Source organism: Coregonus clupeaformis, chromosome 33, assembly GCF_020615455.1.
Source record: "Coregonus clupeaformis isolate EN_2021a chromosome 33, ASM2061545v1, whole genome shotgun sequence".
Classification (NCBI taxonomy): domain Eukaryota; kingdom Metazoa; phylum Chordata; class Actinopteri; order Salmoniformes; family Salmonidae; genus Coregonus; species Coregonus clupeaformis.
In genome coordinates, this window is record NC_059224.1 from 35,065,571 (window position 1) to 35,093,334 (window position 27,764).

Genomic DNA, 27,764 nt, shown 5'->3' on the forward strand with positions numbered 1-27,764 from the left:
TCAGTCTCAGCAGGACTTGTTTCAACACCATAAATACCAGTGTAGTACAAGGAACTGTCAGAGAGGTTCAACCTTTATGCATCCATCCACTCATACACGAAAGAGTATGTAATCATGAGTTAAGTAGGCTAAACGTATAGGTAGGGATGCAAATTAGACTTGAAAGCTTCAGGTGTCCCTGTCAGTTTCAGCAGCATGGAATAACCTTTTCGTCCCATTAGGATAACATCACACATGATACAACTTTCTGCACTTCCTCCTCTTCACCAGAGAACACAGCAGATACATGATGCAGGTGAGGAACAATGTAAGAGGTGACTAGAAATCATCCACCCCCCATTTAGGAAATTACAATTACACTCTCCAATATTTACACGCTGCCTACCTATGGACTGGAAGGCACTTCAATATAATAATCAATTAAAGCCTAGTGGATGAAACTCGGCTACTCTTAATGGGGATCGTATAATCGTGCCCTTGCCTGGCCACGGGGATAATCCTATCCCAGTGCAGAACCCCAGGGCTGCGTCCCAAATGGCACCATATTCCCTGGTCACTATGATAACTTCCCCATTTACCAGAGAAAATTATGTGAAAAACAAACAAACAGAGTCTGCATCCCATATGACACCCTTTTCCCTATATAGTGCACTACTGTTGACCAGAGCCCTACGGACCCTGGTCAAAAGTAGTGCACTACATAGGGAATAGGTTGCCATTTGAGATGTAGCCTATGGTTTGAAGCATTGTGAATGAAGCACAGTGGATCTCAGGGACATGTGCATTTTTCCTGGTCTGCATCCCAAATGTCACCCTATATAGTGCACTACTTTTAACCAGCGCCCTATGGGCCCCTATTGACCAGAGCCCTATGGGCCCTTGTCAAAAGTAGTGCACTATATAGGTAATAGGGTGCCATTTGGGACGCACCCCTGAAGAGAACTCAGTCCCCCTGTCTGTCCACATTCACATGGAAGATGTGCTGTGCTTTCTCCCTGGATAACGCCACAACACCGCTCTACACACACATATTTATTTTTATTTTTAAAATAATAGATTCCTTATGATAGTTTTCATTACTTTTCATTCAAAGATGGACATTTTCACTGCTGAATCTGGTGGTTTGGTGGTGGAATTGGAAACAATGAATGAACTACTTGGTTGTTCTGCTACAAATATGCTTAAAAGCCGTTACAGGGAGGGAGCCAAACATAAAACTGAGAGGATTGTAAAAACAGAAAGTAAAAAAAGGCACAAGGGCCAATTGATTTAATTAGGGCTACAGCTATGTAACCATTACTCACCAGTGACTGACTGTGGATTACTGTGCAGTGCACCAAGGGCAATTCCACTGTAACGTTTGTTTGTTTTTTGCTTATGCTAAATTGGGTGTCAGCTATGACATGACACCTTGATTTTGAAAAAATCTCTTTTGGTTATTGAACTACAGTAAGTGAAGTGGATGTACACCGGGTAACAGAATTGCGGTAACAGAATTTCATCATGGGTCCCTGGTCTGTACTACACAGAAATCCATAATTATAGACATGAATGTCCCTCTCTTCATGTTGATCTATTCTAAATAGGTACACAAAGGTAGAAATATGCAATATCCTCCTTTGCATATTTGGGTATTATTCTACAAACTGGCTATTATTTTTATGAGCTCCGCCCCCCAAATAAGACCACATTTGGTTGGTCCGGATCGGACTAACTCTGAACCAATCATAGACGTCTATGTTTCACAAGTTTGGACATTAAAGTACAGCACAGTAGAGCTCAGAACAGCTCAGAACAGCACAGAACAGCAGAGTAGAGAAGAGTAGAGGACCAAATCTGAACCAATCATGAACGTCTATGTTTAAGCCAAATCAAGACCGGACCGGACCAAAAATCGACATCTGTGGACGTTGAATTTAAAGCTGGTCTGGACCGTACCAATGTTCAGTACAGTAGAGTACAGTAGAGTAGAGTATAGTTCAGTACAGTACAGTATAGTATAGTTCAGTAGAATACAGTACAGTACATTATAGTGTACTCAACTCTAGTGTGCTCTACTGTTTACTGTACTGAACTCTACTCTATTCTACTCTACTGTACAGTACAGGATTATACTGTACTGAGCTACACTTAGCTAAACATTTGTTTTCTTTACTGTACTGTATTATACTGTACTGTACTGTACTCTACTGTACTGTACTGAACTAAACTGTTTTTTACTTTACTGTGTTCTTTTTTTGTTGTAAGATTTTATTTTATCTTTTATAAACAATACAGAACACACACATACAAACGACAACATCATACAAACATCAACTACATCACACCTTCCCAAATCCAGTAGCACACACCCCATCTCCAGCACCCGCATCACTTTCTCCCAAATGGCCTCAAACTGCACCATTTTGTTTCTCTCCGTAGCCCACGCACTTTATTTTTTTTAATAATAAAGCATTTTACCCTTCCATTGCGTTAACAACAGAGGATTGGTTGATTTCCTGTTTTTAAGTATATGTTTTTTAATGATGATTGATGAGAAAAGTATCGTCCAACCCATCACTGCAACCTTATATGCCATGTCTTGAAATATGCAGACAGACGGATTAAAGGTTCATTTACATTGTAATACTTCTACATTGTAATACAACTTTCTAACTCCGCCCATAACTTTTTGACTTTATAACATTCCCAGAAGGCATGGATTATTGAGTCATTATTAGTTTTACAATTAAGACATGACTCTTCCGTTGTGCTGTAGAAATAGTGAATTTTGTATCTTGTATAATTATTATAAACAAATGTATACTGTATTAAGCATGGATTTTCGTTAACTGTAATCTCGTTAGTTATGTTCCAACATTCCCTCCATCTTGTGCCAATATCAGTTATTTTTAAGTCCAATAGTTTATATTTTTTTTTCTATGAGATCAGTTGGATAGGCTTTCTGCAAGGTTTTGTATAGCTTACCTAGCTTACCTTTTGTATAGCTTACCTATTTTCTGACTCAAGATTGCTCTGATGTCCAAAATATTTAACATTTTAATGTTGTGATATAAAACGTTTAAGTTGCATGTATTTGAAAATATCTACATTGGTCAATTAAAGTTGTAATGTAAATACATGTATTTCCTACTACCAGGTCATTTATGGTTTCTACGCCTTTAGTTTTCCATGTGGACCAATTTATCGGTTAAATCTGGAAAGCTATCCAAGGTTGTGTTTTTAGGGATTGATATTGGTTCTTGTAGAATAAGTTTCATTTTCTTAATTTACTGTGTTTTATTGTACTGTACTGTACTGTGCTCTCCACACTTGTGAAACATAGTCGTCTATGATTGGTTAAGATCTGGTCCGATCTGGACTGGACCAAATCTAAACCAATCATGAACGTCTATGTTTGGGCCAAATCAAGGCCGGACCGGACCAAAAATCGACATCTGTGGGCGTTGAAATTAAAGCTGGTCTGGACAGGAACAAAAACCAAAAACTATTTCTGTGGACAAGGCGAACTGACCAAATTTCAACTACTTTTCAACATCCATCAACGTCCGGGGCTGGTTGGGTCGCGACCCCCCAGTTGAGAATCGCTGAAGTAGAGAACAGTACAGTAGAGTTCAGTACAGTACAGTAGAGTACAGTAAAGTAGAGTATAGTTCAGTACAGTTCAGTACAGTAAAATAGAGTATAGTTCAGTACAGTACAGTTTAATACAGTACATTATAGTGTCCTCAACTCTAGTGTGCTCTACTGTTTACTGTACTGAACTCTACTCTATTCTACTCTACAGTACAGAACTGTACTGAACTATACTCTGCTCAACTTTTTCTTCCTTTACTGTGTTCTATTGTACTGTACTGTGCTCTCTACACTTGTGAAACATAGACGTCTATAATTGGTTAAGATTTGGTCTGATCCAGACTGGACCAAATCCAAACCAATAATGGATGTCTATGTTTGGGCCAAATCAAGCCATGACCGGACCAAAAATGGACATCTATGGACGTTGAAATTAAATCCGGCCAATCCCAAAAACAAAAAACTATTTCTGTGGACAAGGTGGACTGACCAAATTTCAACTACTTTTCAATGTCCATGAACGTCCGGTGCTAGTTGGCGCTCAGTGGGTAAGGATGCTGGTTACAGTAAATGGAAAGAGAGGGGGCTCATGGGTAGGTGTCAGTAAGAGCCGGGAGAGGTGCCATTAACTGGAGAGAGAAAGAAGAGAGAGAGAGAGGCAGAGAGAGAGAGGGAGCGTGAAAGGGAGGGGTTGTCCGGACTGTTTTCACACATACTTTGACCACCAGACAACAGAAAGAGAAAGAAAACAGTTACAGTGGGGGAAAAAAGTATTTAGTCAGCCACCAATTGTGCAAATTCTCCCACTTAAAAAGATGAGAGAGGCCTGTAATTTTCATCATAGGTACACGTCAACTATGACAGACAAAATGAGGGAAAAAAATTCCAGAAAATCACATGGAAGATTTTTAATGAATTTATTTGCAAATTATGGTGGAAAATAAGTATTTGGTCAATAACAAAAGTGTCTCAATACTTTGTTATATACCCTTTGTTGGCAATGACACAGGTCAAACGTTTTCTGTAAGTCTTCACAAGGTTTTCACACACTGTTGCTGGTATTTTGGCCCATTCCTCCATGCAGATCTCCTCTAGAGCAGTGATGTTTTGGGGCTGTCGCTGGGCAACGCGGACTTTCAACTCCCTCCAAAGATTTTCTATGGGGTTGAGATCTGGAGACTAGCTAGGCCACTCCAGGACCTTGAAATGCTTCTTACGAAGCCACTCCTTCGTTGCCCGGGCGGTGTGTTTGGGATCATTGTCATGCTGAAAGACCCAGCCACGTTTCATCTTCAATGCCCTTGGTGATGGAAGGAGGTTTTCACTCAAAATCTCACGATACATGGCCCTATTCATTCTTTCCTTTACACGGATCAGTCGTCCTGGTCCCTTTGCAGAAAAACAGCCCCAAAGCATGATGTTTCCACCCCCATGCTTCACAGTAGGTATGGTGTTCTTTGGATGCAACTCAGAATTCTTTGTCCTCCAAACACGACGAGTTGAGTTTTTACCAAAAAGTTCTATTTTGGTTTCATCTGACCATATGACATTCTCCCAATCCTCTTCTGGATCATCCAAATGCACTCTAGCAAACTTCAGACGGGCCTGGACATGTACTGGCTTAAGCAGGGGGACACGTCTGGCACTGCAGGATTTGAGTCCCTGGTGGCGTAGTGTGTTACTGATGGTAGGCTTTGTTACTTTGGTCCCAGCTCTCTGCAGGTCATTCACTAGGTCCCCCCGTGTGGTTCTGGGATTTTTGCTCACCGTTCTTGTGATCATTTTGACCCCACGGGGTGAGATCTTACGTGGAGCCCCAGATCGAGGGAGATTATCAGAGGTCTTGTATGTCTTCCATTTCCTAATAATTGCTCCCACAGTTGATTTCTTCAAACCAAGCTGCTTACCTATTGCAGATTCAGTCTTCCCAGCCTGGTGCAGGTCTACAATTTTGTTTCTGGTGTCCTTTGACAGCTCTTTGGTCTTGGCCATAGTGGAGTTTGGAGTGTGACTGTTTGAGGTTGTGGACAGGTGTCTTTTATACTGATAACAAGTTCAAACAGGTGCCATTAATACAGATAACGAGTGGAGGACAGAGGAGCCTCTTAAAGAAGAAGTTACAGGTCTGTGAGAGCCAGAAATCTTGCTTGTTTGTAGGTGACCAAATACTTATTTTCCACCATAATTTGCAAATAAATTCATAAAAAATCCTACAATGTGATTTTCTGGATTTTTTTTCCTCAATTTGTCTGTCATAGTTGACGTGTACCTATGATGAAAATGACAGGCCTCTCTCATCTTTTTAAGTGGGAGAACTTGCACAATTGGTGGCTGACTAAATACTTTTTTTCCCCACTGTATGAGCTGAACGTAACAGTATGCCAGTGGAAAGGAGGACAGTAGCAGGTGACCCAACTGTATTTTGTGACTACTATGAGTTCCCATTGTAGCCAATTCAATTGCAGTAATTCCGTTAAAGATTTTTCTGAAATTCCATTATCAATTTGGTAACAGAATTTGTTGTTTTAATCACTTAATAATTCATAAACCAAATAGATATCAGTAAAAACACTATAACTAATTGTTCTGTGAACTTTAATGATCCTCCCTCCTCATGAGGGAGATACATTTTTAAATATCTTAAAGATATGTGGGTTTTTGGTAACCGAATTTCAAGGCAAATAATTTCTCTAAATATAAGTGTTGATATTAGTTGGCAGGGGTCTTTACTTCAACATTATTGTGTTTTGATGTATTTCTAAGACTTTTTCTGGTAGATGTTTTCTAAGACCCCTTTTCCATCTGTTTGACCAGAAATCAAGGCCTTTGCTTATTCCTAATATTTAGGATAGAAAATGTATATATGCCTTAATTTCTAAAAGATATAGACTCTTAGCTTTCATTGACACCAGATTTGACATGGTCCTATAAACTTCACGTTGGTGTTCATGGGTCCTTTTACATGGAAATTACATCAACCAGGAGAGTAGAGGAAGCCACACACTCAAAACGGCTGCCTGCCAAAAGACATCAACAAACACTGGGCTTCCAGATACTCACAATCAACCATAGAGGGAGTGCACATACATCCCAGTAAGGCGAGATAAAGCTTTTAATTAAACTGCCTTTTGAGGCAATTTGGGACAGTTTTTCCAATTCATAAGCCAAAAACCCCATACCTCCCTCCCTGTGCAGACAAGAAGCTCTTGGAAAAACATGCCTCAAATGGTAGGTTAAACGGCGTACAGTATAATCAAATCTCAATTACTTTGCTCTCTGAAGGGATGATCATTTGTATTATGGTATAGGAAATGAGTATGTCATATCAGTACATGTCTGTGTCCCAAATGGCACCCTATTCCCTATACAGTGCAGCACTTTTGACCATGGTGTCCATAGGGCTCTTGTCAAAAGTAGTGCACTATGTAAGGAATAGGGTGCCATTTGGGACGTAGCCATTGACATTAAACATTTAGGGGAAATTCACATTCAGAGAAGGTTATATTAAGCCTGATCACATGCACAGAGATAACTCTCCCTTAAGCAGGCTGACCAATGACTGATCACACATCTGACTGTTCTGTTGAGCAGATGAGAGCACTGGTCTCTGAGGCTGGTAAACTGGAGCCATAAGCATTAGACTACTGTATCTCTCTCTGCCGCTTACTCTCTCCCTTGCGTTCTCTCTTTCTCACTCTCTCTTGTCTCTCTCTCTCTCTCTTGTCTCTCTCTCTCTCTCTCTCTCTCTCTCTCTCTCTCTCTCTCTCTCTCTCTCTCTCTCTCTCTCTCTCTCTCTCTCTCTCTCTCTCTCTCTCAGGGAGAGATAAGGACAACACAAGGTCTGGCTCATCCTGTATAAAGCAATTGATTTAAAATAATATTAATTCAGACTGGGAGGGGTTGATGCCACAATAGGCCCGTTGTCAGACTATGGGTCTAAAATAGTGAGGGTATTCTACAGTGGGAGATACAGTACATTAAGGCACACACACAGTACATTAAGGCACACACACAGTACATACAGTGTACTGGCATTAAGTGTAGGTCAAATCACAGTCTAGCTTTCGGGCATGGCTTAGCCTATTTGACTTAAGAAAGCAAACTTAAGCAAAACTGATCATATGAAAAGTGATGCACTGTTATCAATTAACAGCATCTGCAAGATACACACCACATCACTGTTCTGTTCCTCATCGGCCTGGTCAACGTATGTCCCTCCAGCCCTCACAATGGGCTTGACATTGATGCCAGTCAAATCCTATGTTCTCCTTCCTCATGTGGGAAGCTATCAGTAAGCCAAGCTGATATTTCCTCAAATGAGGTGGTGAGGCCAGCAGGGTCATTGCATTTAAACCTAAAGGACAAAACAGACCGCACCGACGAACTGTTATCAGCAGAGGGCAGCCGTCCTATCGCATCTGACCACAGAACATCGCGGCCATGATTTTCTGATCAGGTCCCGATGATTCTACATGTTGACTCTAACCATTCGTCGACACCCAGCAGGTGATCTACTGCACACGGTTCGTTACAGTGTGTCTTGTCCTTTAGGGCCCTGTTTCGCATGGCTGAACAGAATCCACATACTGTAGATTTCCTACTGGACAATCAGTGGGCATCAGTAGATCTCAATACTCTCTCTCCACTTCCTAGTTCCGTACTGAAAAGACCCCACTGTATCAGTATGATTCACGATAAGGAGCACAGAGATGTTGACAGCCAGCTATGCCTTAGGGAATGTCAGAATGAATACATAGTATTGACTACTGAGACAACTAAGATAACACAATTCTATTTCCAAGTGTTTGAGTCGACTACTCAGAAACACGCTTTTGTATAACTCCAAAGGTCCTTGGCTATTTTTACGCGGTATTGTACTGAAGACTATTCTTGTTTCTTTTCGCAGTGAGGGACAAAAGGCTTTCAACGTAGAAAAAATAGCACTGTCTGACAGGGACTTTCTGAAAAGAGACAAGATATATCCTACAGCAGTACTTCAGGGTCTGTGTTAGCTCAAGACAGATAAATTCCACCTCCATCTAATAATGAAGGTGGATGTCAGACAGGCAGGTCAGTGCACGCTGAGCTGAGGAAAGGAGTGCAGAGTTGGCCAGATGGCTGGACACACTGGCAATATTTAACCAAATGGCACCCTATCCCCCTATTGTCTGTGGTCAAAAGTAGTGCACTAAAAAGATAATAAGGTGCCATTTGGGACGCAACCGTTGCCTATCGCTTAACCCATGAATCATCGAGTGAGCGTGTCCAATCCACACCATCCACACCATGTGACAGCCAATGGTGGAAGGCACAGGCCCCCACAATACAGACACACATAGATGTCACTTTTCTCCTCTCTAGAAATACTATTGAGGGATACTCGCAGGAGCTCAATAAAAAGGAAGCGGTCTTTGCAGACAGGAACTGAAAATACAATGTTCACAATGTTCTCTCTTTTAGTTTATTGTGGAAGACAGAATATTTCCGAAAGACGAATTCACGGATAACAACAAAACCAATTAAGAGGAAGTACATACACAACGTAGACTCCATGAGAGTAGAAGATGGCTTTATTCTCATTGGTAATACATTTAATTGAATGAGTTCCATAAAGTGTGGATACCACCAGTATTTCATCTGAAAATGCCTCGATAACACTTTATTTGGATAGTACATCTGTAGAGGCTCTACAGACTCTCTACAGACTATTAGTAGCATTACAACTAGCTATCAACTAACCCTAACCCTAGCTCTAACCCTAGTCCTAACATGAACCCTTACCCTAACCATTATTCTAAACCTAACCCTAACTCTAACCGTAACCTTAGCAAGCAGTTGCTTATCAACAGATAGTTTGTTGATAGTATGACCATCTGTAGAGCAGATCTGGACTACCCAAATAAAGTGTCCAAAAACTCACTGACATTTTAGAAAACGCTTTATGCACCTCATTACTTTTATTACCTTCGATGATGCGTATATAGAACTTCAAAATGTCATTACTGGGTCCCAAATGTCACCCAATTCTCTATATAGTGCACTACTTTTGGACAGGGTCTATTGGGAAATAGGGTGCCATTTGGGACGCTGCCTAAGACTTCCAAACCAGAGAGCCCACTGCCGGCCTTACACGGTCTAACATATCACACATTACATAGTCTGAAAAGGGATTTCGGACGAGTTCCAAGCCCCTCAGCAGTTTTCTCCATAAAACAGGTCACAGAGGTACCCCATTCCCTATATAGATGTAGGATCTTAATTTGATCACCCTGTTGCAGGAGAACTTTCCTGCAATGCAGCAAATTTAAAACGTGTAGTGTATTTGAGGTTTAAAAAGACTTCTGAAGTTTGTAATTTCCACTTAGAAAATTCAGACTTGATTTCCCCTTACAAAAAAAAAATCAACCCCTATAAAAATGTCCATGAATTATAATCACATAATAATTCACATTTCCAGGATTAATCCTTCAGGATTATTTTCCTGCTCTAGCAAACTGGCTCAAGTTAAGATCCTACATCTGTAGTGCACTACTTTTGACCAGAGCTCTGGTCAAAAGTAGTACATTATATAGGTAATAGGGTGCCATTTGGGACGCAACCAGGCAAGGGATGTTAAGCAAGGCCAAAGGCTCCTACAGAGATCCAAGCCCTTAAAGCTTAACCCATTCTACAGGAATGTGATAATGACCCTTGCCTGTCCAATAAAGAGGGAGCATGTCAACATTGTCGGATGTAGCTCTGTTAGTGTGGCTAACGCTGAGCCTTCCTGAACATTAGCAAGTCGCACTGAACCAGAGCTAGAACGGATGGAGAATCCCACCAAGCACAGTTATCCATTCTAGGGATCCTTCTAAGTTACAGGAATGAACATCAATAAGACTGAACAATGAAAACCTGCTCAACTGATTTCACCAAATCCCCCAGGGCTGTATATGTACTGTATATCATGATTTGTGGAGATTATAAAATAATAGTGCCTCCCTTAATACAAAGGGCAATCATATAAGTTTATATAAATCATTATGAACCGTGCAATGGGACTAAACAAAATGATAAAAGAAAGGTATTGTATGTATCTTAGAGCAAAATTTGATTCTTATTCTCCAACATACAACATTGGTCTCCTGAGTGGCGCAGTGGTCTAAGGCACTGCATCGCAGTGCTGACTGTGCCACTAGAGATCCTGGTTCGAATCCAGGCTCTGTCGCAGCCGACCGGGAGACTCATGGGCGGCGCACAATTGGCCCAGCGTCGTCCAGGGTAGGGGAGGGAATGGCCGGCAGGGATGTAGCTCAGTTGATAGAGCATGGCGTTTGCAACGCCAGGGTTGTGGGTTCGATTCCCACGGGGGGCCAGTATAAAAAAATATATATATGTATTCACTAACTGTAAGTCGCTCTGGATAAGAGCGTCTGCTAAATGACTAAAATGTAAATGTAATATAAGGAACAGAAGCAGCAGCATCACCAATGAATTAAAGCTTAGAGAGATTCCGGATTGCGAACTGGCTCAAATAATACAAGCTCAGTTGTAACCAGAGTAATCACAATCAGCTGCCATTTACATTTACCAAATGTTGATAATATGCCATAAAAGACCCATCCCTGAATTGAGTATGGTCTGTAAAGTGAAATGTCCCTCTCTTTCTCTCTCTCTCTTTCTCTCCCTCCCACCCTCTCTCTCTCTCGCTCTCTCTCCCACTTTCTCTCTATCCCACTCTCTCTCTCTCCCTCTCTCGTTTTCATCTTTGCTCTTCAATACACCAGGGGTTCATCCCAAATGGCACCCTATTCCCTATATAATGCACTACTTTTTACCAGGGCCTATTGAAAAGGTGGTAGTCTTCATAAGAGAGAAAAGGAGCTCAGTCATATTCATACTATGACACCACACCATCAGATGCATCAGTTACAGGCCTAATGAGAAATTGGGATAGAGAGAACTTCATCAAGAAAGTATAAACCAGGATCTAGGCCACGTACAGATGTAGGATCTTAATTTGAGCCAGTTTGCTACAGCAGGGAAATAATCCTGCAGCAACAAGAAATGTGAATTATTATGTGGATTAAAATTAATGGACATTTTTTTTGTAGGGGTTGATACATTTTTCGTTTGGGCAAATCAACTCTGTCATTTTAAAGTGGAAATTACAAACTTTAGAAGTCTTTTTAAACCTTGAATACACTACAAGTTTGCATTTCCTGCTGTGCAGGAAAATTCTCAGCAACAAAAGAGTGATCAAATTAAGATCCTACATCTGTAGTTAATCGTTGTTCTCTCTGCTGTTCCAGTCTTGTCCTGTGCACTGGCTGAAACGAATGATTAGCCTATGGCACTTTGGAGCAGGAAACACACACTCCACCAACACAGCACAGCTCCACATGCAGGAGTGGGGGAGGGGTGGGTGGTCAGACATTAATTCACCAACAGCATAGTGCCATGGCTCCAGTCACCTTGACATGTCATTCATGTCACACAATGCATGTAGTCGAATAATGGCCATAATAACAAAGCCAGAATAATGGAAGTTGCTTAGTATATAACATATTAACGACTCATGTCATAAGGTTTAAAAAATAATAATAAAGCTTTGTCCAAAGACTTGCTGGACTTCCACTATACAACAATCAGGTGTAGGAAGAACTCAATGAGCATTTGATAACTAAGAACACAAAAAGACACCATTGGTGACCATTATTATTGCATTCATTGGCAAGGAGCCATATCTCCTAGGACCAATTTAACTGTCTCACGCTAAACAAGACTTGCGCCTCAGCACGCAAACAACCTGAGGGCTGACACGCTACAAGCCCTTGCGCTTAATGGGGGCTGCGCAAAAAGACCCTGGAATAATATCTCCATAGCCATTAGCCATTGGTTTTCAGGACTGATGAAAATGATGATGAATGATGATGACCTTTGAACCATAGAAATAGAATGATGCGATAGAGTGAATCATTCCAGTTCTAGTTCATTCTAATTCTGTAGTTCCAACACTGGGTTAAGAGTTTGGAAGACAGACAGATCTTTTTATTAGAGCAAAGAGCATTTGCTTGGACATTAAGGAATAGCTCAGCAATCTGCAATTCAGTTCCTTTGCTCAATTGCGCTTCGTAGTAAGTAAATCTAAAATGCCCCAAAGACTACATCTGTTATACATTATTGAAAAATATAATCAGTGGTAAACGCTGTAAGCAGATTATTTTCCCTCGCTCTGAGTAAGTCGCTCTATTTCATGCTCTTTATATACTGTAGCATTTGAATGGCTGATGGTGAAATTGAATGCCAGAATCTGATTTATTTCTCCCTCACTATTGCAACAATCATCAACTGACTTAACAGTTGTAGCCTCAAGGAAATTCCAAAACACACAACTCTCTGGCAACAAAGGTACAAATCCTGTCTCAGCCCTTCTCCTCTGTCGGCCCCCCTCTCTATCATTTCTGAAAATAAATAATGTTAACACCCTAGCACCTCTCTGTCTGCGGCCTGCAGCGTACATCAACCTGTAGCTGTGTTGTGTGACAGGACAGGGAGGCCGGGGGTGACTACGGAGCCGAGCAGGGCAGGCAGAGGCAGCTCGGGACAGTATGTCGGCCTGCAGGGGAGGGGAACTTCCCCACTGGCTTCCTGGACCCCCCGGGACAGTCCCTGTTCCCCTCCACCCCTCCTACAGAATCACAAATATTACATGGCCTGACCTACAATAAATATAGTCCTGGAGTTTCAATACTCCCACACTGGGGGTGCATCACAAATGGCACCCTATTCACTACTATTGACCAGGGCCCATCGGGCTCATAGTCTCTGAAAGTGAAGTGGTGGGAGGGTCTATAAAAATCTCTTTCTGGTATGAACCGTCATCATTAATGTGATGTAGTTGTATTGTTGACCCAGATAATATGGATAGTGGATATAGACTCCCCTATGTATTTATTTGGACAGTGAATCTACAACTTTTCATTTGGCTCTATACATGTTTTATATGAGGCGACAGTACAGAATGTCACCTTTTATTTGAGGGTGTTTGAGGGTGTCCCCCCATTTGGTCCCATATTCCTAGCACGCAATGACTACATCAAGTTTGTGACTTCAGTTGCAGTTTGGTTTGGTTGTGTTTCGGATTGTGTTGTGCCCTATAGAAATTAATGGTAAATAATGCATTGTGTCATTTTGAAATCACTTTTATTGCAAACAAGGATAGAATACGTTTCTGAACACTTCTACATTAATGTGGATGCTACTACCATGATTACGGATAACATGAATGAATTGTGAATAATTATGTAATGATGAGTGAGAAAGTTACAGAGGCAAAAATATCATATGCTAACCTCCGTAACTTTCTCACTCATCATTATTCACGATTCATTCATGATTATCCGTAATCATGGTAGCATCCACATTAATGTAGGAGTGTTCAGAAACATATTCTATTCTTATTTACTCATGCCTTCTAGACTAGATGTAAGGGTATTGCTTAGTGCAAGATTGAAGGCCAAGCAACGTCATTGTCCACTCTTTCACCATATCCATGCGATATATACTGTATGTTTAGATTGAGGAAGAGAGCTGATGTTGCACCACGGCTCACACATAGCATGAACCATGTTACAACGCTTTCCTTTGGTTTCCCTTGTAAAATCTAACATGGCCAGTAAAACAGAAAAGAAGTGCATGCATCTCAGCTGTGCCATTGCTGTCGCGTCAGTCAACCATCATCATAACAAAAGGTTGTTTTTCTACCCTTACTCAAGAACCATACAAGAAAAAACGTGTTTTACGTTGCTCTGTGTAATTGTTACACAAAGAGAAACTGGGAATGGTATGTGTGATAAGGCCATATACAGTGAGCTCCAAAAGTATTGGGACAGTGACAATTTTTGTTGTTGTTTTGGATCTGTACTCCAGTATTTTGGATTTGAAACGATAGAATGACTATGAGGTTAAGTTGCAGACTGGCAGCTTTAATTTAAGGGTAATTTCATCCATATCGGGTGAACCGTTTAGAAATTACAGCACTTTTTGTACATAATCCCCCCATTTTACGGGACCAAAAGTATTGGGACAAATTCACTTATATGTAGCTTACAGGAACAAGTGAATATGTTGTTGAGTAATGTAGTGTACTCTGGTGTGCATACCATGTTTTCAGTTTTTCATAGCCTACCACAGTATTTCAATCTGTTGCAAAGGCAGGAGGGAGAAACCGACTCCTCTCAGCTAAACAACCACGGGAGCATCTATTGTGTGCAAAACACAGGTGTCACATTCATAGCAGAAACTTAAACAAAAGATAACACGTGAAAACCACAACTACAGTTGAAGTCGGAGGTTTACATACACCTAAGCCAAACACATTTAAACTCAGTTTTTCACAATTCCTGACATTTAATCCTAGTAAAAATTCCCTGTCTTAGGTCAGTTAGGATCACCACTTTATTTTAAGAATGTGAAATGTCAGAATAATAGTAGAGAGAAGGATTTATTTCAGCTTTTATTTCTTTCATCACATTCCCAGTGGGTCAGAAGTTTACATACACTCAATTAGTATTTGGTAGCATTGCCTTTAAATTGTTTACATTTTACATTTTAGTCATTTAGCAGACGCTCTTATCCAGAGCGACTTACAGTTAGTGAATACATTTTTTGTAAAAAAAAATTTATACTGGCCCCCCCGTGGAAATTGAACCCACAACCCTGGCGTTGCAAACGCCTTGCTCTATCAACTGAGCTACATCCCTGCCGGCCATTCCCTCCGCTACCCTGGACGACGCTGGGCCAATTGTGCGCCGCCCATGAGTCTCCCGGTCGCGGCCGGCTGTGACAGAGCCTGGATTCGAACCAGGATCTCTAGTGGCACAGTTAGCACTGCGATGCAGTGCCTTAGACCACTGCGCCACTCACTTGGGTCAAACGTTTTCGGGTAGCCTTCCACAACCTTCCCACAATAAGTTGGGTGAATTATGGCCCATTCCTCCTGACAGAGCTGGTGTAACTGAATCAGGTTTGTAGGCCTCCTTGCTCGCACACGCTTTTTCAGTTCTGCCCACACATTTTCTATAGGATTGAGGTCAGGGCTTTGTGATGGCCACTCCAATACCTTGACTTTGTTGTCCTTAAGCCATTTTGCCACAACTTTGGAAGTATGCTTGGGGTCATTGTCCATTTGGAAGACCCATTTGCGACCAAGCTTTAACTTCCTGACTGATGTCTTGAGATGTTGATTCAATATAGCCACATCATTTTCCTTCCTCATGATGCCATCTATTTTGTGAAGTGCACCAGTCCCTCCTGCAGCAAAGCACCCCCACAGCATGATGCTGCCACCCCGTGCTTCACAGTTAGGATGGTGTTCTTTGGCTTGCAAGCTACCCCCTTTTTCCTCCAAACATAATGATGGTCATTATGGCCAAACAGTTCTATTTTTGTTTCATCAGACCAGAGGACATTTCTCCAAAAAGTACGATCTTTGTCCCCATGTGCAGTTGCAAACCGTAGTCTGGCTTTTTTATTGCGGCTTTGGAGCAGTGGCTTCTTCGTTGCTGAGTGGCCTTTCAGGTGATGTCGATATAGGACTCGTTTTACTGTGGATATAGATACTTTTGTACCTGTTTCCTCCAGCATCTTCACAAGGTCCTTTGCTATTGTTCTGGGATTGATTTGCACTTTTTGCACCAAAGTACGTTCATCTCTAGGAGACAGAACGCGTCTCCTTCCTGAGCAGTATGACAGCTGCGTGGTCCTATGGTGTTTATACTTGCGTACTATTGATTGTACAGATGAACGTGGTACCTTCAGGCATTTGGAAATTGCTCCCAAGGATGAACCAGACTTGTGGAGGTCTACCATATTTTTTCTGAGGTCTTGGCTGATTTCTTTTGATTTTCCAATGATGTCAAGCAAAGAGGCACTGAGTTTGAAGGTAGGCCTTGAAATACATCCACAGGTACACCTCCAATTGACTTAAATTATGTCAATTAGCCTATCAGAAGCTTCTAAAGCCATGACATCATTTTCTGGAATTTTCCAAGCTGTTTAAAGGCACAGTCAACTTAGTACTTAGTAAACCTCTGACCCACTGGAATTGTGATACAGTGAATTATAAGTGAAATAATCTGTCTGTAAACAATTGTTGGAAAAAATTACTTGTGTCATGCACAAAGTAGATGTCCTAACCAACTTTTTATATATATATATATATTTTAGGGGGTAGATCAGCTTTAATATTTCAGATAGATTGTAACTGTCTGCATTACTTCCAATCCCCCATATGTTTTTTTCTCGTAAATATATATATATATATATATATATATATATATATATATACACATACATATACAGTGGGGAGAACAAGTATTTGATACACTGCCAATTTTGCAGGTTTTCCTACTTACAAAGCATGTAGAGGTCTGTAATTTTTATCATAGGTACACTTCAACTGTGAGAGACGGAATCTAAAACAAAAATCCAGAAAATCACATTGTATGATTTTAAAGTAATTAATTTGCATTTTATTGCATGACATAAGTATTTGATACATCAGAAAAGCAGAACTTAATATTTGGTACAGAAACCTTTGTTTGCAATTACAGAGATCATACGTTTCCTGTAGGTCTTGACCGGGTTTGCACACACTGCAGCAGGGATTTTGGCCCACTCCTCCATACAGACCTTCTCCAGATCCTTCAGGTTTCGGGGGCTGTCGCTGGGCAATACGGACTTTCAGCTCCCTCCAAAGATTTTCTATTGGGTTCAGGTCTGGAGACTGGCTAGGCCACTCCAGGACCTTGAGATGCTTCTTACGGAGCCACTCCTTAGTTGCCCTGGCTGTGTGTTTCAGGTCATTGTCATGCTGGAAGACCCAGCCACGACCCATCTTCAATGCTCTTACTGAGGGAAGGAGGTTGTTGGCCAAGATCTCATGATACATGGCCCCATCCATCCTCCCCTCAATACGGTGCAGTCGTCCTGTCCCCTTTGCAGAAAAGCATCCCCAAAGAATGATGTTTCCACCTCCATGCTTCACGGTTGGGATGGTGTTATTGGGGTTGTACTCATCCTTCTTCTTCCTCCAAACACGGCGAGTGGAGTTTAGACCAAAAAGCTCTATTTTTGTCTCATCCGACCACATGACCTTCTCCCATTCCTCCTCTGGATCATCCAGATGGTCATTGGCAAACTTCAGACGGGCCTGGACATGAGCTGGCTTGAGCAGGGGGACCTTGCGTGCGCTGCAGGATTTTAATCCATGATGGCGTAGTGTGTTACTAATGGTTTTCTTTGAGACTGTGGTCCCAGCTCTCTTCAGGTCATTGACCAGGTCCTGCCATGTAGTTCTGGGCTGATCCCTCACCTTCCTCATGATCATTGATGCCCCACGAGGTGAGATCTTGCATGGAGCCCCAGACCGAGGGTGATTGACCGTCATCTTGAACTTCTTCCATTTTCTAATAATTGCGCCAACAGTTGTTGCCTTCTCACCAAGCTGCTTGCCTATTGTCCTGTAGACCATCCCAGCCTTGTGCAGGTCTACAATTTTATCCCTGATGTCCTTACACAGCTCTCTGGTCTTGGCCATTGTGGAGAGGTTGGAGTCTGTTTGATTGAGTGTGTGGACAGGTGTCTTTTATACAGGTAACGAGTTCAAACAGGTGCAGTTAATACAGGTAATGAGTGGAGAACAGGAGGGCTTCTTAAAGAAAAAATAACAGGTCTGTGAGAGCCGGAATTCTTACTGGTTGGTAGGTGATCAAATACTTATGTCATGCAATAAAATGCAAATTAATTACTTAAAAATCATACAATGTGATTTTCTGGATTTTTGTTTTTGATAACGTCTCTCACAGTTGAAGTGTACCTATGATAAAAATTACAGACCTCTACATGCTTTGTAAGTAGGAAAACCTGCAAAATCGGCAGTCTATCAAATACTTGTTCTCCCCACTGTATATCTCACTAGATCAGGATATTTCTACTAGTTCTAATGTATCCATGACATTCACGATTTCCTTAAGAGCATGAGGGTGATTGTTTGTAGTGTGATTTCCTTTACGGTCCATTGAGCTATTTAAAACGGTATTATAATCTCCCACCATAATAATAGAGTCTTGAATTACTTGCAGAGTTGATAATTTATTATATATATATTGTCAAAGAAGTGTGGATCATCATTATTTGGTCCGTAAAGTTTAATGAGCCATATCTGTTTATGGTCCAATAACATATTTAAAATAATCCATCTACCTTGCATATCTGTTTGGACAATTTGCACATTCGGATCGAAATTACTGTTAATTAATATCATCACCCCTTTTGAGTTTCTCTGCCCATGGGAGTCCTAACCGACATGCCAAAACTATAGTTTGTTAACAAGAAATTTGTGGAGTGGTTGAAAAAACGAGTTTTAATAACTCCAACCTAAGTGTACGTAAACTTCCGACTTCAACTGTATATACTGTTGCCCTGTTTTCATTGTTTTTCTCTCAAATGCAACCTCTTTTTTCCACACTGATGCTCATTTTACATTATAAACTGGGTGGTTCAAGCCCTGAATGCTGATTGGCTGACAGCTGTGGTATAGCAGACCGTATACTATGGGTATGACAAAACATTTATATTTACTGCTCTAATTACGTTGGTAACCAGTTTATAATAGCAATAATGCACCTCGGGGGTTTGTGGTATATGGCCGATATACCACAACTAAGGGCTATGTCCAGGCACTCCACAGTGTGTCGTGCATAAGAACAGCCCTTAGCCGTGGTATATTGGCCATATACCACACCTCCTCGGGCATTATTGCTTAAATATAACGCCACGCTTCATGGTATAATACAACACGTCTACAGTCTATAAAACAGTAATAACTACAAAAACTGTGCAAATGTGAATCGTGAAACCCTTAGAATCCAACAAGATCTTTGGAGGAGGTCAGAGATCTGGCCGTGTGGTGCCAGGACAACAACCTCTCCCTCAACGTGACCAAGACAAAGGAGATGATTGTGGACTACAGGAAAAAAAAGAGGACTGAGCACGCCCCCATTCTCATCGACGGGGCTGTAGTGGAACAGGTTGAGAGCTTCAAGTTCCTTGGTGTCCACATCACCAACGAACTATCATGGTCCAAACACACCAAGACAGTCGTGAAGAGGGCACGACAAAGCCTATTCCCCCTCAGGAGACTAAAAAGATTTGGCATGGGTCCTCAGATCCTCAAAAAATTCTACAGCTGCACCATCGAGAGCATCCTGACTGGTTGCATCACCGCCTGGTATGGCAACTGCTTGGCCTCTGACCGCAAGGCACTACAGAGGGTAGTGCGTACGGCCCAGTACATCACTGGGGCAAAGCTCCCTGCCATCCAGGACCTCTATACCAGGCGGTGTCAGAGGAAGGCCCTCAAAATTGTCAAAGACTCCAGCCACCCTAGTCATAGACTGTTCTCTCTGCTACCGCACGGCAAGCGGTAGCGGAGTGCCAAGTCTAGGTCCAAAAGACTTCTCAACAGCTTCTACCCCCAAGCCATAAGACTCCTGAACAGCTAATCATGGCTACCCGGACTATTTGCACTGCCCCCCCACCCCATCCTTTTTACGTGCTGCTACTCTGTTAAGTATTTATGCATAGTCACTTTAACTCTACCCACATGTACATATTACCTCAACTACCTCAACTAGCCGGTGCCCCCGCACATTGACTCTGCAACGGTACCCCCCTGTATATATAGCCTCCCTACTGTCACTTTATTTTACTGTATATATAGCCTCCCTACTGTCACTTTATTTTACTTCTGCTCTTTTTTTCTCAACACTTTTTTTGTTGTTGTTTTATTCTTACTTTTTTTGTTTAAAATAAATGCACTGTTGGTTAAGGGCTGTAAGTAAGCATTTCACTGTAATGTCTGCACCTGTTGTATTCGGCGCATGTGACCAATAAAATTTGATTTGATTTGATTTAATCAATAACACTATAGCCTAGAGCAGGGCTCTCCAACCGTGTTCCTGGAGAGCTACCCTTCTGCAGGTTTTCAATCCAACCCCAGTTGTAACTAACATGATTCAGTTTATCAACCAGCTAATTATTAGAATCATGTGCGCTAGATTAGGGTTGGAGCCAAAACCTACAGCACGGTAGCTCTCCAGGAACAGGGTTGGAGAGCCCTTGTCTAGAGTGTAGCCTACAAAGAAATGAAGTTTGACATGAAATGAAGTGCATGTCTTCATGCATACCCACATACATCATGAGGAGGATTATGCTATTGTATACTATTGCCCAGAAATGATTAGAGACAGCATTTACCTTTTGATCCACTATTGAACATACAAGCTCCTTCACCGCAGATAGCCCGGACAGATCGCTGGCATCCAAGTTCACCGTTTCCCTGGTGAGTCCGATCTGGAGGAGAAAAGACACCCCGTGGAAAGAGCACTGGGAGTTGGTGGGGCTCGGGGCGCTGAGACTCCCATTTGACAGCCGACCGTAGAGTGTTGCCGGCGGGCTTGGAGACGGCGAGGGAGTCGGTGGGGCCACTGGGTGGGGGGCCACAGAGAGGGGGTAAAGTCTAGGTAAGGGTGGAAGGGACGAACTGCTGCAGGCAGACATTGGCTAGCTTTATGTCTTCTTGACGGATTCTTGACGGGGTAAAGATGCAAAGTTGACCGACATATATTATTTAGAATAGCAGCTCTCAACTTCTTTTCAACGACATCGGGTATGTTGAAGCATCTTGGTCATCTTGTTTAGAATATCCAGCCGGTTGAATAAGTAATAGATCATACTGAACACTACCCCTATAGAAAATAAACAATTAGGCCTACTCTAAAGTGTAACTTGTGCCCTGTACAAGTTTCCTCATCGACAGCTCACATGAGATTCATAACAGTAAGTAATGTTTTAATGAAAGCCTGTTGATTATTCCTACATTATCAGCTCTACAAACCATTCTGAGGACAAGTGAATCTTTTTTTTTTAAATCGAGCTGCCAAAACTCCAAAAGCCCCCAACCATTGGAGAATGTTCCGCCGCAGGGCAGCAACAGCCAGTTCTTACGGTGAGTAGAGGAAACAAGCACAGCGCAGCTCTCATCAGTTGCTCCTTGTAACAGAAAGTTTCTCACTCCCCGGAAATTACCTGGCAACAAAAAAAGCAAACTATTAAAGTAGATAGGCGAATGGAGATGCGTGGCCAGAATTGTGGGGAAAACACTCCTGTCAGATCAATGAGTCAGATTATAATTGCTCATTGATAAGCCAACAGTTAATGTAAATGAATAGGCTGCGAAACAGCTTGTTCTGTATACAATAATTTAATAAAACCCTTTAAAGGGTATTAATAATACAGTAATAACAACAATAGAATAACAGTATTATTAGTAGTATTACTATTATTACTTGTTGTGCCTTTGCATAAGGAATTTCAACTAGCCTAACACATGTGGAACCAAGAGACACATAGTGCTCTCATTTGGATGGGAGAAGTAAAACATGTTCATGCAATTGCTTGTAGCTGCTATCCTATGCTTGATATTGTTCACTATAGCCTAAACGCCCCCACAAAGCCTATATACGTGTACATTACCTTTTCGAAAAGGACAGTTTTTGCTCTCTGGAGATGAAAAGTGTGTTTTATTTCCAATCTTCCAAGAAGTTCGAACGCTTGAACTGTGAAATCACGAAGGCCTGGTGTGCCTCCAAACTCTCTATTTTGGCATTGAGTGCGAAGTCCGAGTATTTTGTCAACTATGGGGTACTTTCCTCTCAAAACTTTTTTCCCGTAGCCAGATCTCAACCAGTTCATGCGTATCCTATTATGGCACCATAGTAACTCATGTCCCCACTCATTGGGTAACAACAGAACACAGGACTTTCTGGGACTAGAAGTTCTAGTATTTGTTCCACCGGCCATCTGTAGATGGTGCAGCTAGACAATAAGAACGACATTACCCGGTAGGCTTTGGGTGTGTGACGCCCTTGAAGTATAAGCTATTTTCTCAGCTATCCCCGTTATTTGTCTCAAAACTATATGATGGCTGTAGTATCTGCGACCTCTAACGGTGCAGATGAAAACTCCTTTGCGGTAAAAGAGGATAAAAAAGGATGGTTATCCAAGCGCACACATTTTACGCACCGGTGGAAACCTGCATGGTTTCAGTTGAAAGAAACTAAACTGTTGTATGGAGAAAATGAAGAGGTAAGAAGACAACAGGTCATTTCCTGTGCAACATGTCAAGCTAAGACTAAATAGTTTTTTAGAATGTATAATTTTTGCCCGATGATTATGGTACAGTCAGTGTGACAAAATAGCTATGCGACCAAGCGTTACATTGGAACTTTCAGCACTGTCAGTGAAACATGTTTCCCTACTTGCTACGTTGTTGTCCTGTTACCATAGCAGCGTGCCTTTTACTGCTACAGTAGCAAGGTGGCAAGGTCTCCCTCAGCTAGGTGTTTTGAACATTGTCTCAGAATACAATGTCAATAATATAGTAGGCTATTGTTATTTAGTCTACATGTATCCTTGGCATGTAGAGACAGTACTTTGCATTCATTGCATTTTATTACAAGGCAGCAAAATATAGGCCTAGGTCATCTATGCGTCCCAAATTGCTCCCAAAGTGCACTACTTCTGACCAGGGACCATAGGGCTCTCGTCAAAAGTAGTGCACTATATAGGGAATAGGGTGCAAATTGGGGTGCACAGCATATCTGCCATCTAAAACAACATCACTTCTTCATCCAGAAGCTTCTGAAGACCATCAACCTGGTTGGGGCGGTGGTAGAGGCTGTTGAAGGAGGAGATGGATCATTCGAATGGACTATTACGCCTAAGGACAGGAAACGGACCTTCTTCCTCCGGGCTGGCACCACATCAGAACAGCAGGGATGGATGGAGGCTATATGTGAAGCACAGCTGAGCTCCAGGGACCATGCTACTAATGCTTGTGTTGTGCAATAGACCTTTTGGATTTTACATAGATTGTTTTATACCTTTATACTCATGTAGGTCTACTGGACTGTGGCAATGTGTGATTTTTGTGTGTGAAAGTTTTGCCAATAGGAGGCATGGCATTAATATGATTTTTTAGACTTTATAAAGCTTGTGTTTGCTTAAGTCATGCCCTCAGTCTTCCATATCATCAGTGCTGCTGAAACAACTTGAATTGGGTTTTTCACTATTCTACTTTTCACATTACATACACCTGTTATCATTATTTGCTTTCAGTTTAATTCCATTCTTTAGAGAGCAATAATCCGCTACTAGACATTGGTAGGAATCTACTTTGGCAGGATCTGTGCTTTTCATGCTACAAGAAAGGAACCCAGTAGCCTATGTAATCCTTTTTGCTTCGACTCTGCAGTAGAACCATTTCCTCTGCTACGTGTATAATACATATTGTTCTGACCTCAACCCCTTTTATCTCCATCTGTATACAATTGCATAGCAGTGCCACTGGACCTGGCAAGAATGTATTGTAAATATTGACAGTTAGTTGCCATGGTAATGTATAATTCCCTTTCAGAGGAATCCTGATACGAAAGGATTGGCCCAATGGTCCATAGATGTGTGTGTGTGTGTGTGTGTGTGTGTGTGTGTGTGTGTGTGTGTGTGTGTGTGTGTGTGTGTGTGTGGAAAGACCTCAGGAAACACAGTAGTTGGAGGTTAAAGATTAAATAAAGGAAAGAGAAGACTGAGATGGTTAAACGTAATGAAACTGAATCTGAGTGTGTGTAGAAATAAAAATACAGGTCAGCGCCAAACCTCAGGTTCAGTTGGAAAATGAAGGAAGGTCATCTCTCAATGGATGTTCCTCTTAGTCAAGTTCTCCTCTACCTTGGTGCCAGACCCAGACCACCCTCTGAGAGGCATTGTCTGCATTGCAATTGGCATCATATTCCTTATATAGTGCACTACTTTTGACCAGAGGCCTATGGGCCCTGGTAAAAAATAGTGCACTGTATAAGGAATATGGTGTCATTTGGGACGTAGGTTACACAGGTTACACATAGTCATCCAAACATGCTCACAGAGAGGGAGAGGGAGAAAGAGTGTTTTAGACCTAAGATCCATCGTCAGCAGAAAAATAAGTTGACTGTCAAGACAGATGTGTTATTATTAACAGCAAGTCTTGAAATGCAACAGTTTTCTAGTATGAGTCATGCACACATTTCTAAAGCAATACACACACATAGCTCTATGTCAGACATCCAGTTCAATACTCAGTGTGAGGCTGCTTACAAAATGGAACCATATTCCCTATATAGTGCACTACTTTTGACCAGGCCCTTAGGGTTCTGGTCAAAAGTAGTGCACTATACAGGGAATAGGGTGCCATTTGGGATGCAGACAGTGTCTCTGTCAGCTTATGTCAAGCCTTGCTTGAGGCGGGCAGAACAAGAATCCATCAGTCACACAGGAAGTCTGAACACAGGACATCTAGAGATACACTGCAGGTGTGGACCGTTCAGCACTGAAAGAAACAGGCTTTACAAAGGCATTGATGGAGATTGTATATTGTGGAGGCACGTCAAGTCAAGGACCAAAATAAAACCTTTTATGACATTGCCGCTTTATTATTCTGCACACACATATACAATACAAAATGTAATTGTTTTGTTTATTCAATAAATTATATATTTTTGAGTTGGTGTATTGGGAATGTTAGCATTGAATTCCCTGTAAGTGTTCTCAAACTGCTGAAGTGAAGTGATTAGTCTGTAAAGTAGTAGAAAATATCCTCCCCCCTGGTGTCAGAAGGGGGCAGTCTTTCCTTAAAAAAACAATTACTTCTCATGATGTTCAACAAGTTGTGGATTGTATTGCCAGACAAATGTATGGCTACAATGTTTTTAGATATTATAGCAAACGCCTGTCATTTATCCAGTCTCCGACATGGATAAATGACATAAGAAAATCTGTCATTATGAATTTATTGATTAAATTAAACATGACACCCACACACACAATTGTTTTGTTGTTGTTAATTTACACTCTTGTCATCATAACATTCTTCTCATAACCCATGTAACCCTAAAAGTCCCCTTAAAACCCTTAAAAGTCCCATATCACTGCCACCAAATTACTTTTGCCTGCACTCTTCCCATGGGAAACTTTGGGGACCTAAAATTGTCATATCAGGCAACACCCAACACATGAATAGACTCATGCTTTGAGACTTAGACAAGATGAGGGGTCTAATTAGATACCACCAGATCCAAATGTTGTGTGTGAATTTGAAGTGTGATACATTGAAGAAAACATGTAGCACATTGTATCACATTTTCTTCATTAGGCCTAGTAGGCTATATTTGATTATTTTCACAAAAACCTGTTGAGTAATAAATTCAAGGATTTTCACAATAATATTTTATATTTGCCTCCAATATAATTTATCTTATTCAATAGCCTATGCATTGATAAAGCTCACTAGCTAGCAGTAACGGCTTTGGTTGAGTAGTGGTTGATGACCCGAACTGTAATCTGATACTCCCGCCCCTAACTTCTCTCATGTTTGCGCCGCTGTACTGTAAACTTGTTGTTTTCCCACATGCGATCAGTCGGTGCTGGGGGCTGTACCGGGAGCAGCGTGCTAGGACTATTTCCATGTAATGTCGTTGTAGTTACATGTCTATTACTATGTGGAATGACTGATTTTTCATAAAAACTAGCCTAAACGAAAAACACTTACTGAAAAAGACGGCAACATTTTAGCAGGCATAATTTCAAAGAAATGGATCCCATAACGAAGTGGACTCCTAAGCAAGTTGTCGATTGGATGAGAGGTGAGTTGAGAGCCTTGTTAACTATAACATAAACTGTTCCCAATCATAGTATAATAATGTCTGTGTAGCCATATTTTTGAATATCCTTTTAAAATGTATATATATTTCGTTGTTATAGCCTAGTTAATTGTCTTTTTGAATTTTTGGACTTAATTATGTATACCCATTAACTCTTGAAGAATATAACTTATTCGACCATGAAGGATTAAATTGTTTTTTTTCCCCCTATTCAATCTACACACAATAGCCCATAATGTCAAAGCAAAAACTGGTTTTTAGAAATAAAATAAAACTGAAATATCACTTTTAGGTTAGTATTCAGACCCTTTACGCAGTACTTTGTTGAAGCTACTTTGGCAGCGATTACAGCCTCGAGTCTTCTTGGGTATGACGCTACAAGCTTGGCACACCTGTATTTGGGGAGTTTCTCCCATTCTTCTCTGTAGATCCTCTCAAGTTCTGTCAGGTTGGATGGGGAGCGTCACTACACAGCTATTTTCAGGTCTCTCCATATGGTACCCTATTCCATATACATCTGTATATGGAATAGGATACCATATGGGCTGCAACCAAGCATTGACCATTGTGTCAGCATTTACTGTATGTATTCATATTCATTGCCATGTGTTGTTAAGCTATGAATGATAACAGTATGATGCGCTTGACCTGTTAGCAGCTCATCACATTAGGAAGAGTGGACTGTCAGAGGCCCATGAATTAGCATCCAGTCAGGAGATGACAATGAAGGAAGCTATCTTTATTCGGGAGTACTGCTGCTGTCATTAATTGAAAGACTGTTTTGGACCAATGAAAGGAACCAAGCCATCAAGCTAATGTGTTACGTAACATTTATATTTTGTACATCTTGAGTCGGTCTCTACATCTGCTTAAGGAGCCAAGCTAGAGTCCTTATCAGCTGAACAGCCGATGCACAATAAACAAAGATGCACGACTTGTTTATTAAAATGGGTGGTATATAGGGCTGTTTAAAAAGTACTTCGTTTGAATACAAACTCTCTGCCTCTCGTCTCTACTGATCAGGGTAGAACTGAGCTCTGTTCTGTCAATAGGTGACTAACCATGCAGCCCAACCCCACAAACACTCTGCTTTGTTCTGTTATTACTGACCGTACCCATCTCTTTTAGAGTGGGGACAATGAATGGCCAAGCAGTAATGCCAGACAATAAAGGGGGCGACTGAACAAGAGCTCTGCTACAAAGGTCAGCAGCATCATGCTGTGAGCGGGGTCAGAAGGTTACAGCAGGAACTCATCAGCCATGCTTGTCTGTATTAAACAGGCAGCTCAGATCCATCCTGCAGGAACTCGCCATGCTTCTATGTACAGTGCATTCGGAAAGTATTCAGACCCCTTGACTTTTTCCACATTTTATTACGTTACAGCCTTA

At 41.4% G+C, this 27,764-nt stretch overlaps 3 protein-coding genes across 4 annotated transcripts in view; 2 read left to right on the plus strand and 1 right to left on the minus strand.

The window, feature by feature from the left end:
• The window catches only part of LOC121549063 (serine/threonine-protein kinase D3), a 58,223-nt gene extending 35,854 nt beyond the window's left edge, over nucleotides 1-22,369 (minus strand). For both annotated transcript variants that reach the window (XM_041860879.2, XM_041860878.2), the window contains exons 1-2: nucleotides 22,156-22,369; nucleotides 20,878-21,708 (exon numbers count right to left, since the gene is read on the minus strand). In XM_041860879.2, coding sequence (XP_041716813.1) covers nucleotides 20,878-21,180 — 303 coding nt within the window. In that variant the 5' untranslated portion in view covers nucleotides 21,181-21,708; nucleotides 22,156-22,369. The remainder of the gene's footprint in view (nucleotides 1-20,877; nucleotides 21,709-22,155) is intronic.
• Nucleotides 22,370-22,567: 198 nt separating this feature from the next.
• si:ch73-111k22.3 (pleckstrin homology-like domain-containing protein) lies at nucleotides 22,568-25,459 on the plus strand. The gene is made up of 2 exons (XM_041861180.2): nucleotides 22,568-22,767; nucleotides 23,317-25,459. The coding sequence occupies exons 1-2, from the start codon at nucleotides 22,600-22,602 to the stop codon at nucleotides 23,530-23,532; spliced, it is 384 nt and encodes a 127-aa protein (XP_041717114.1). The 5' UTR covers nucleotides 22,568-22,599; the 3' UTR covers nucleotides 23,533-25,459.
• Nucleotides 25,460-26,138: 679 nt separating this feature from the next.
• The window catches only part of cnksr3 (cnksr family member 3), a 43,296-nt gene continuing 41,670 nt past the window's right edge, over nucleotides 26,139-27,764 (plus strand). The window contains exon 1 of the mRNA XM_041860880.2: nucleotides 26,139-26,357. Coding sequence (XP_041716814.1) covers nucleotides 26,306-26,357 — 52 coding nt within the window. The 5' untranslated portion in view covers nucleotides 26,139-26,305. The remainder of the gene's footprint in view (nucleotides 26,358-27,764) is intronic.

What these genes read in the sequence shown, in the direction of transcription:
- si:ch73-111k22.3 (XM_041861180.2), top strand. Translation starts at nt 22,600, where the DNA reads ATGATGGCTGTAGTATCTGCGACCTCTAACGGTGCAGATGAAAACTCC. An exon ending in TGTATGGAGAAAATGAAGAG is followed by an intron (nt 22,768 to 23,316) that starts GTAAGAAGACAA and finishes TTCTTCATCCAG; the next exon opens with AAGCTTCTGAAGACCATCAA.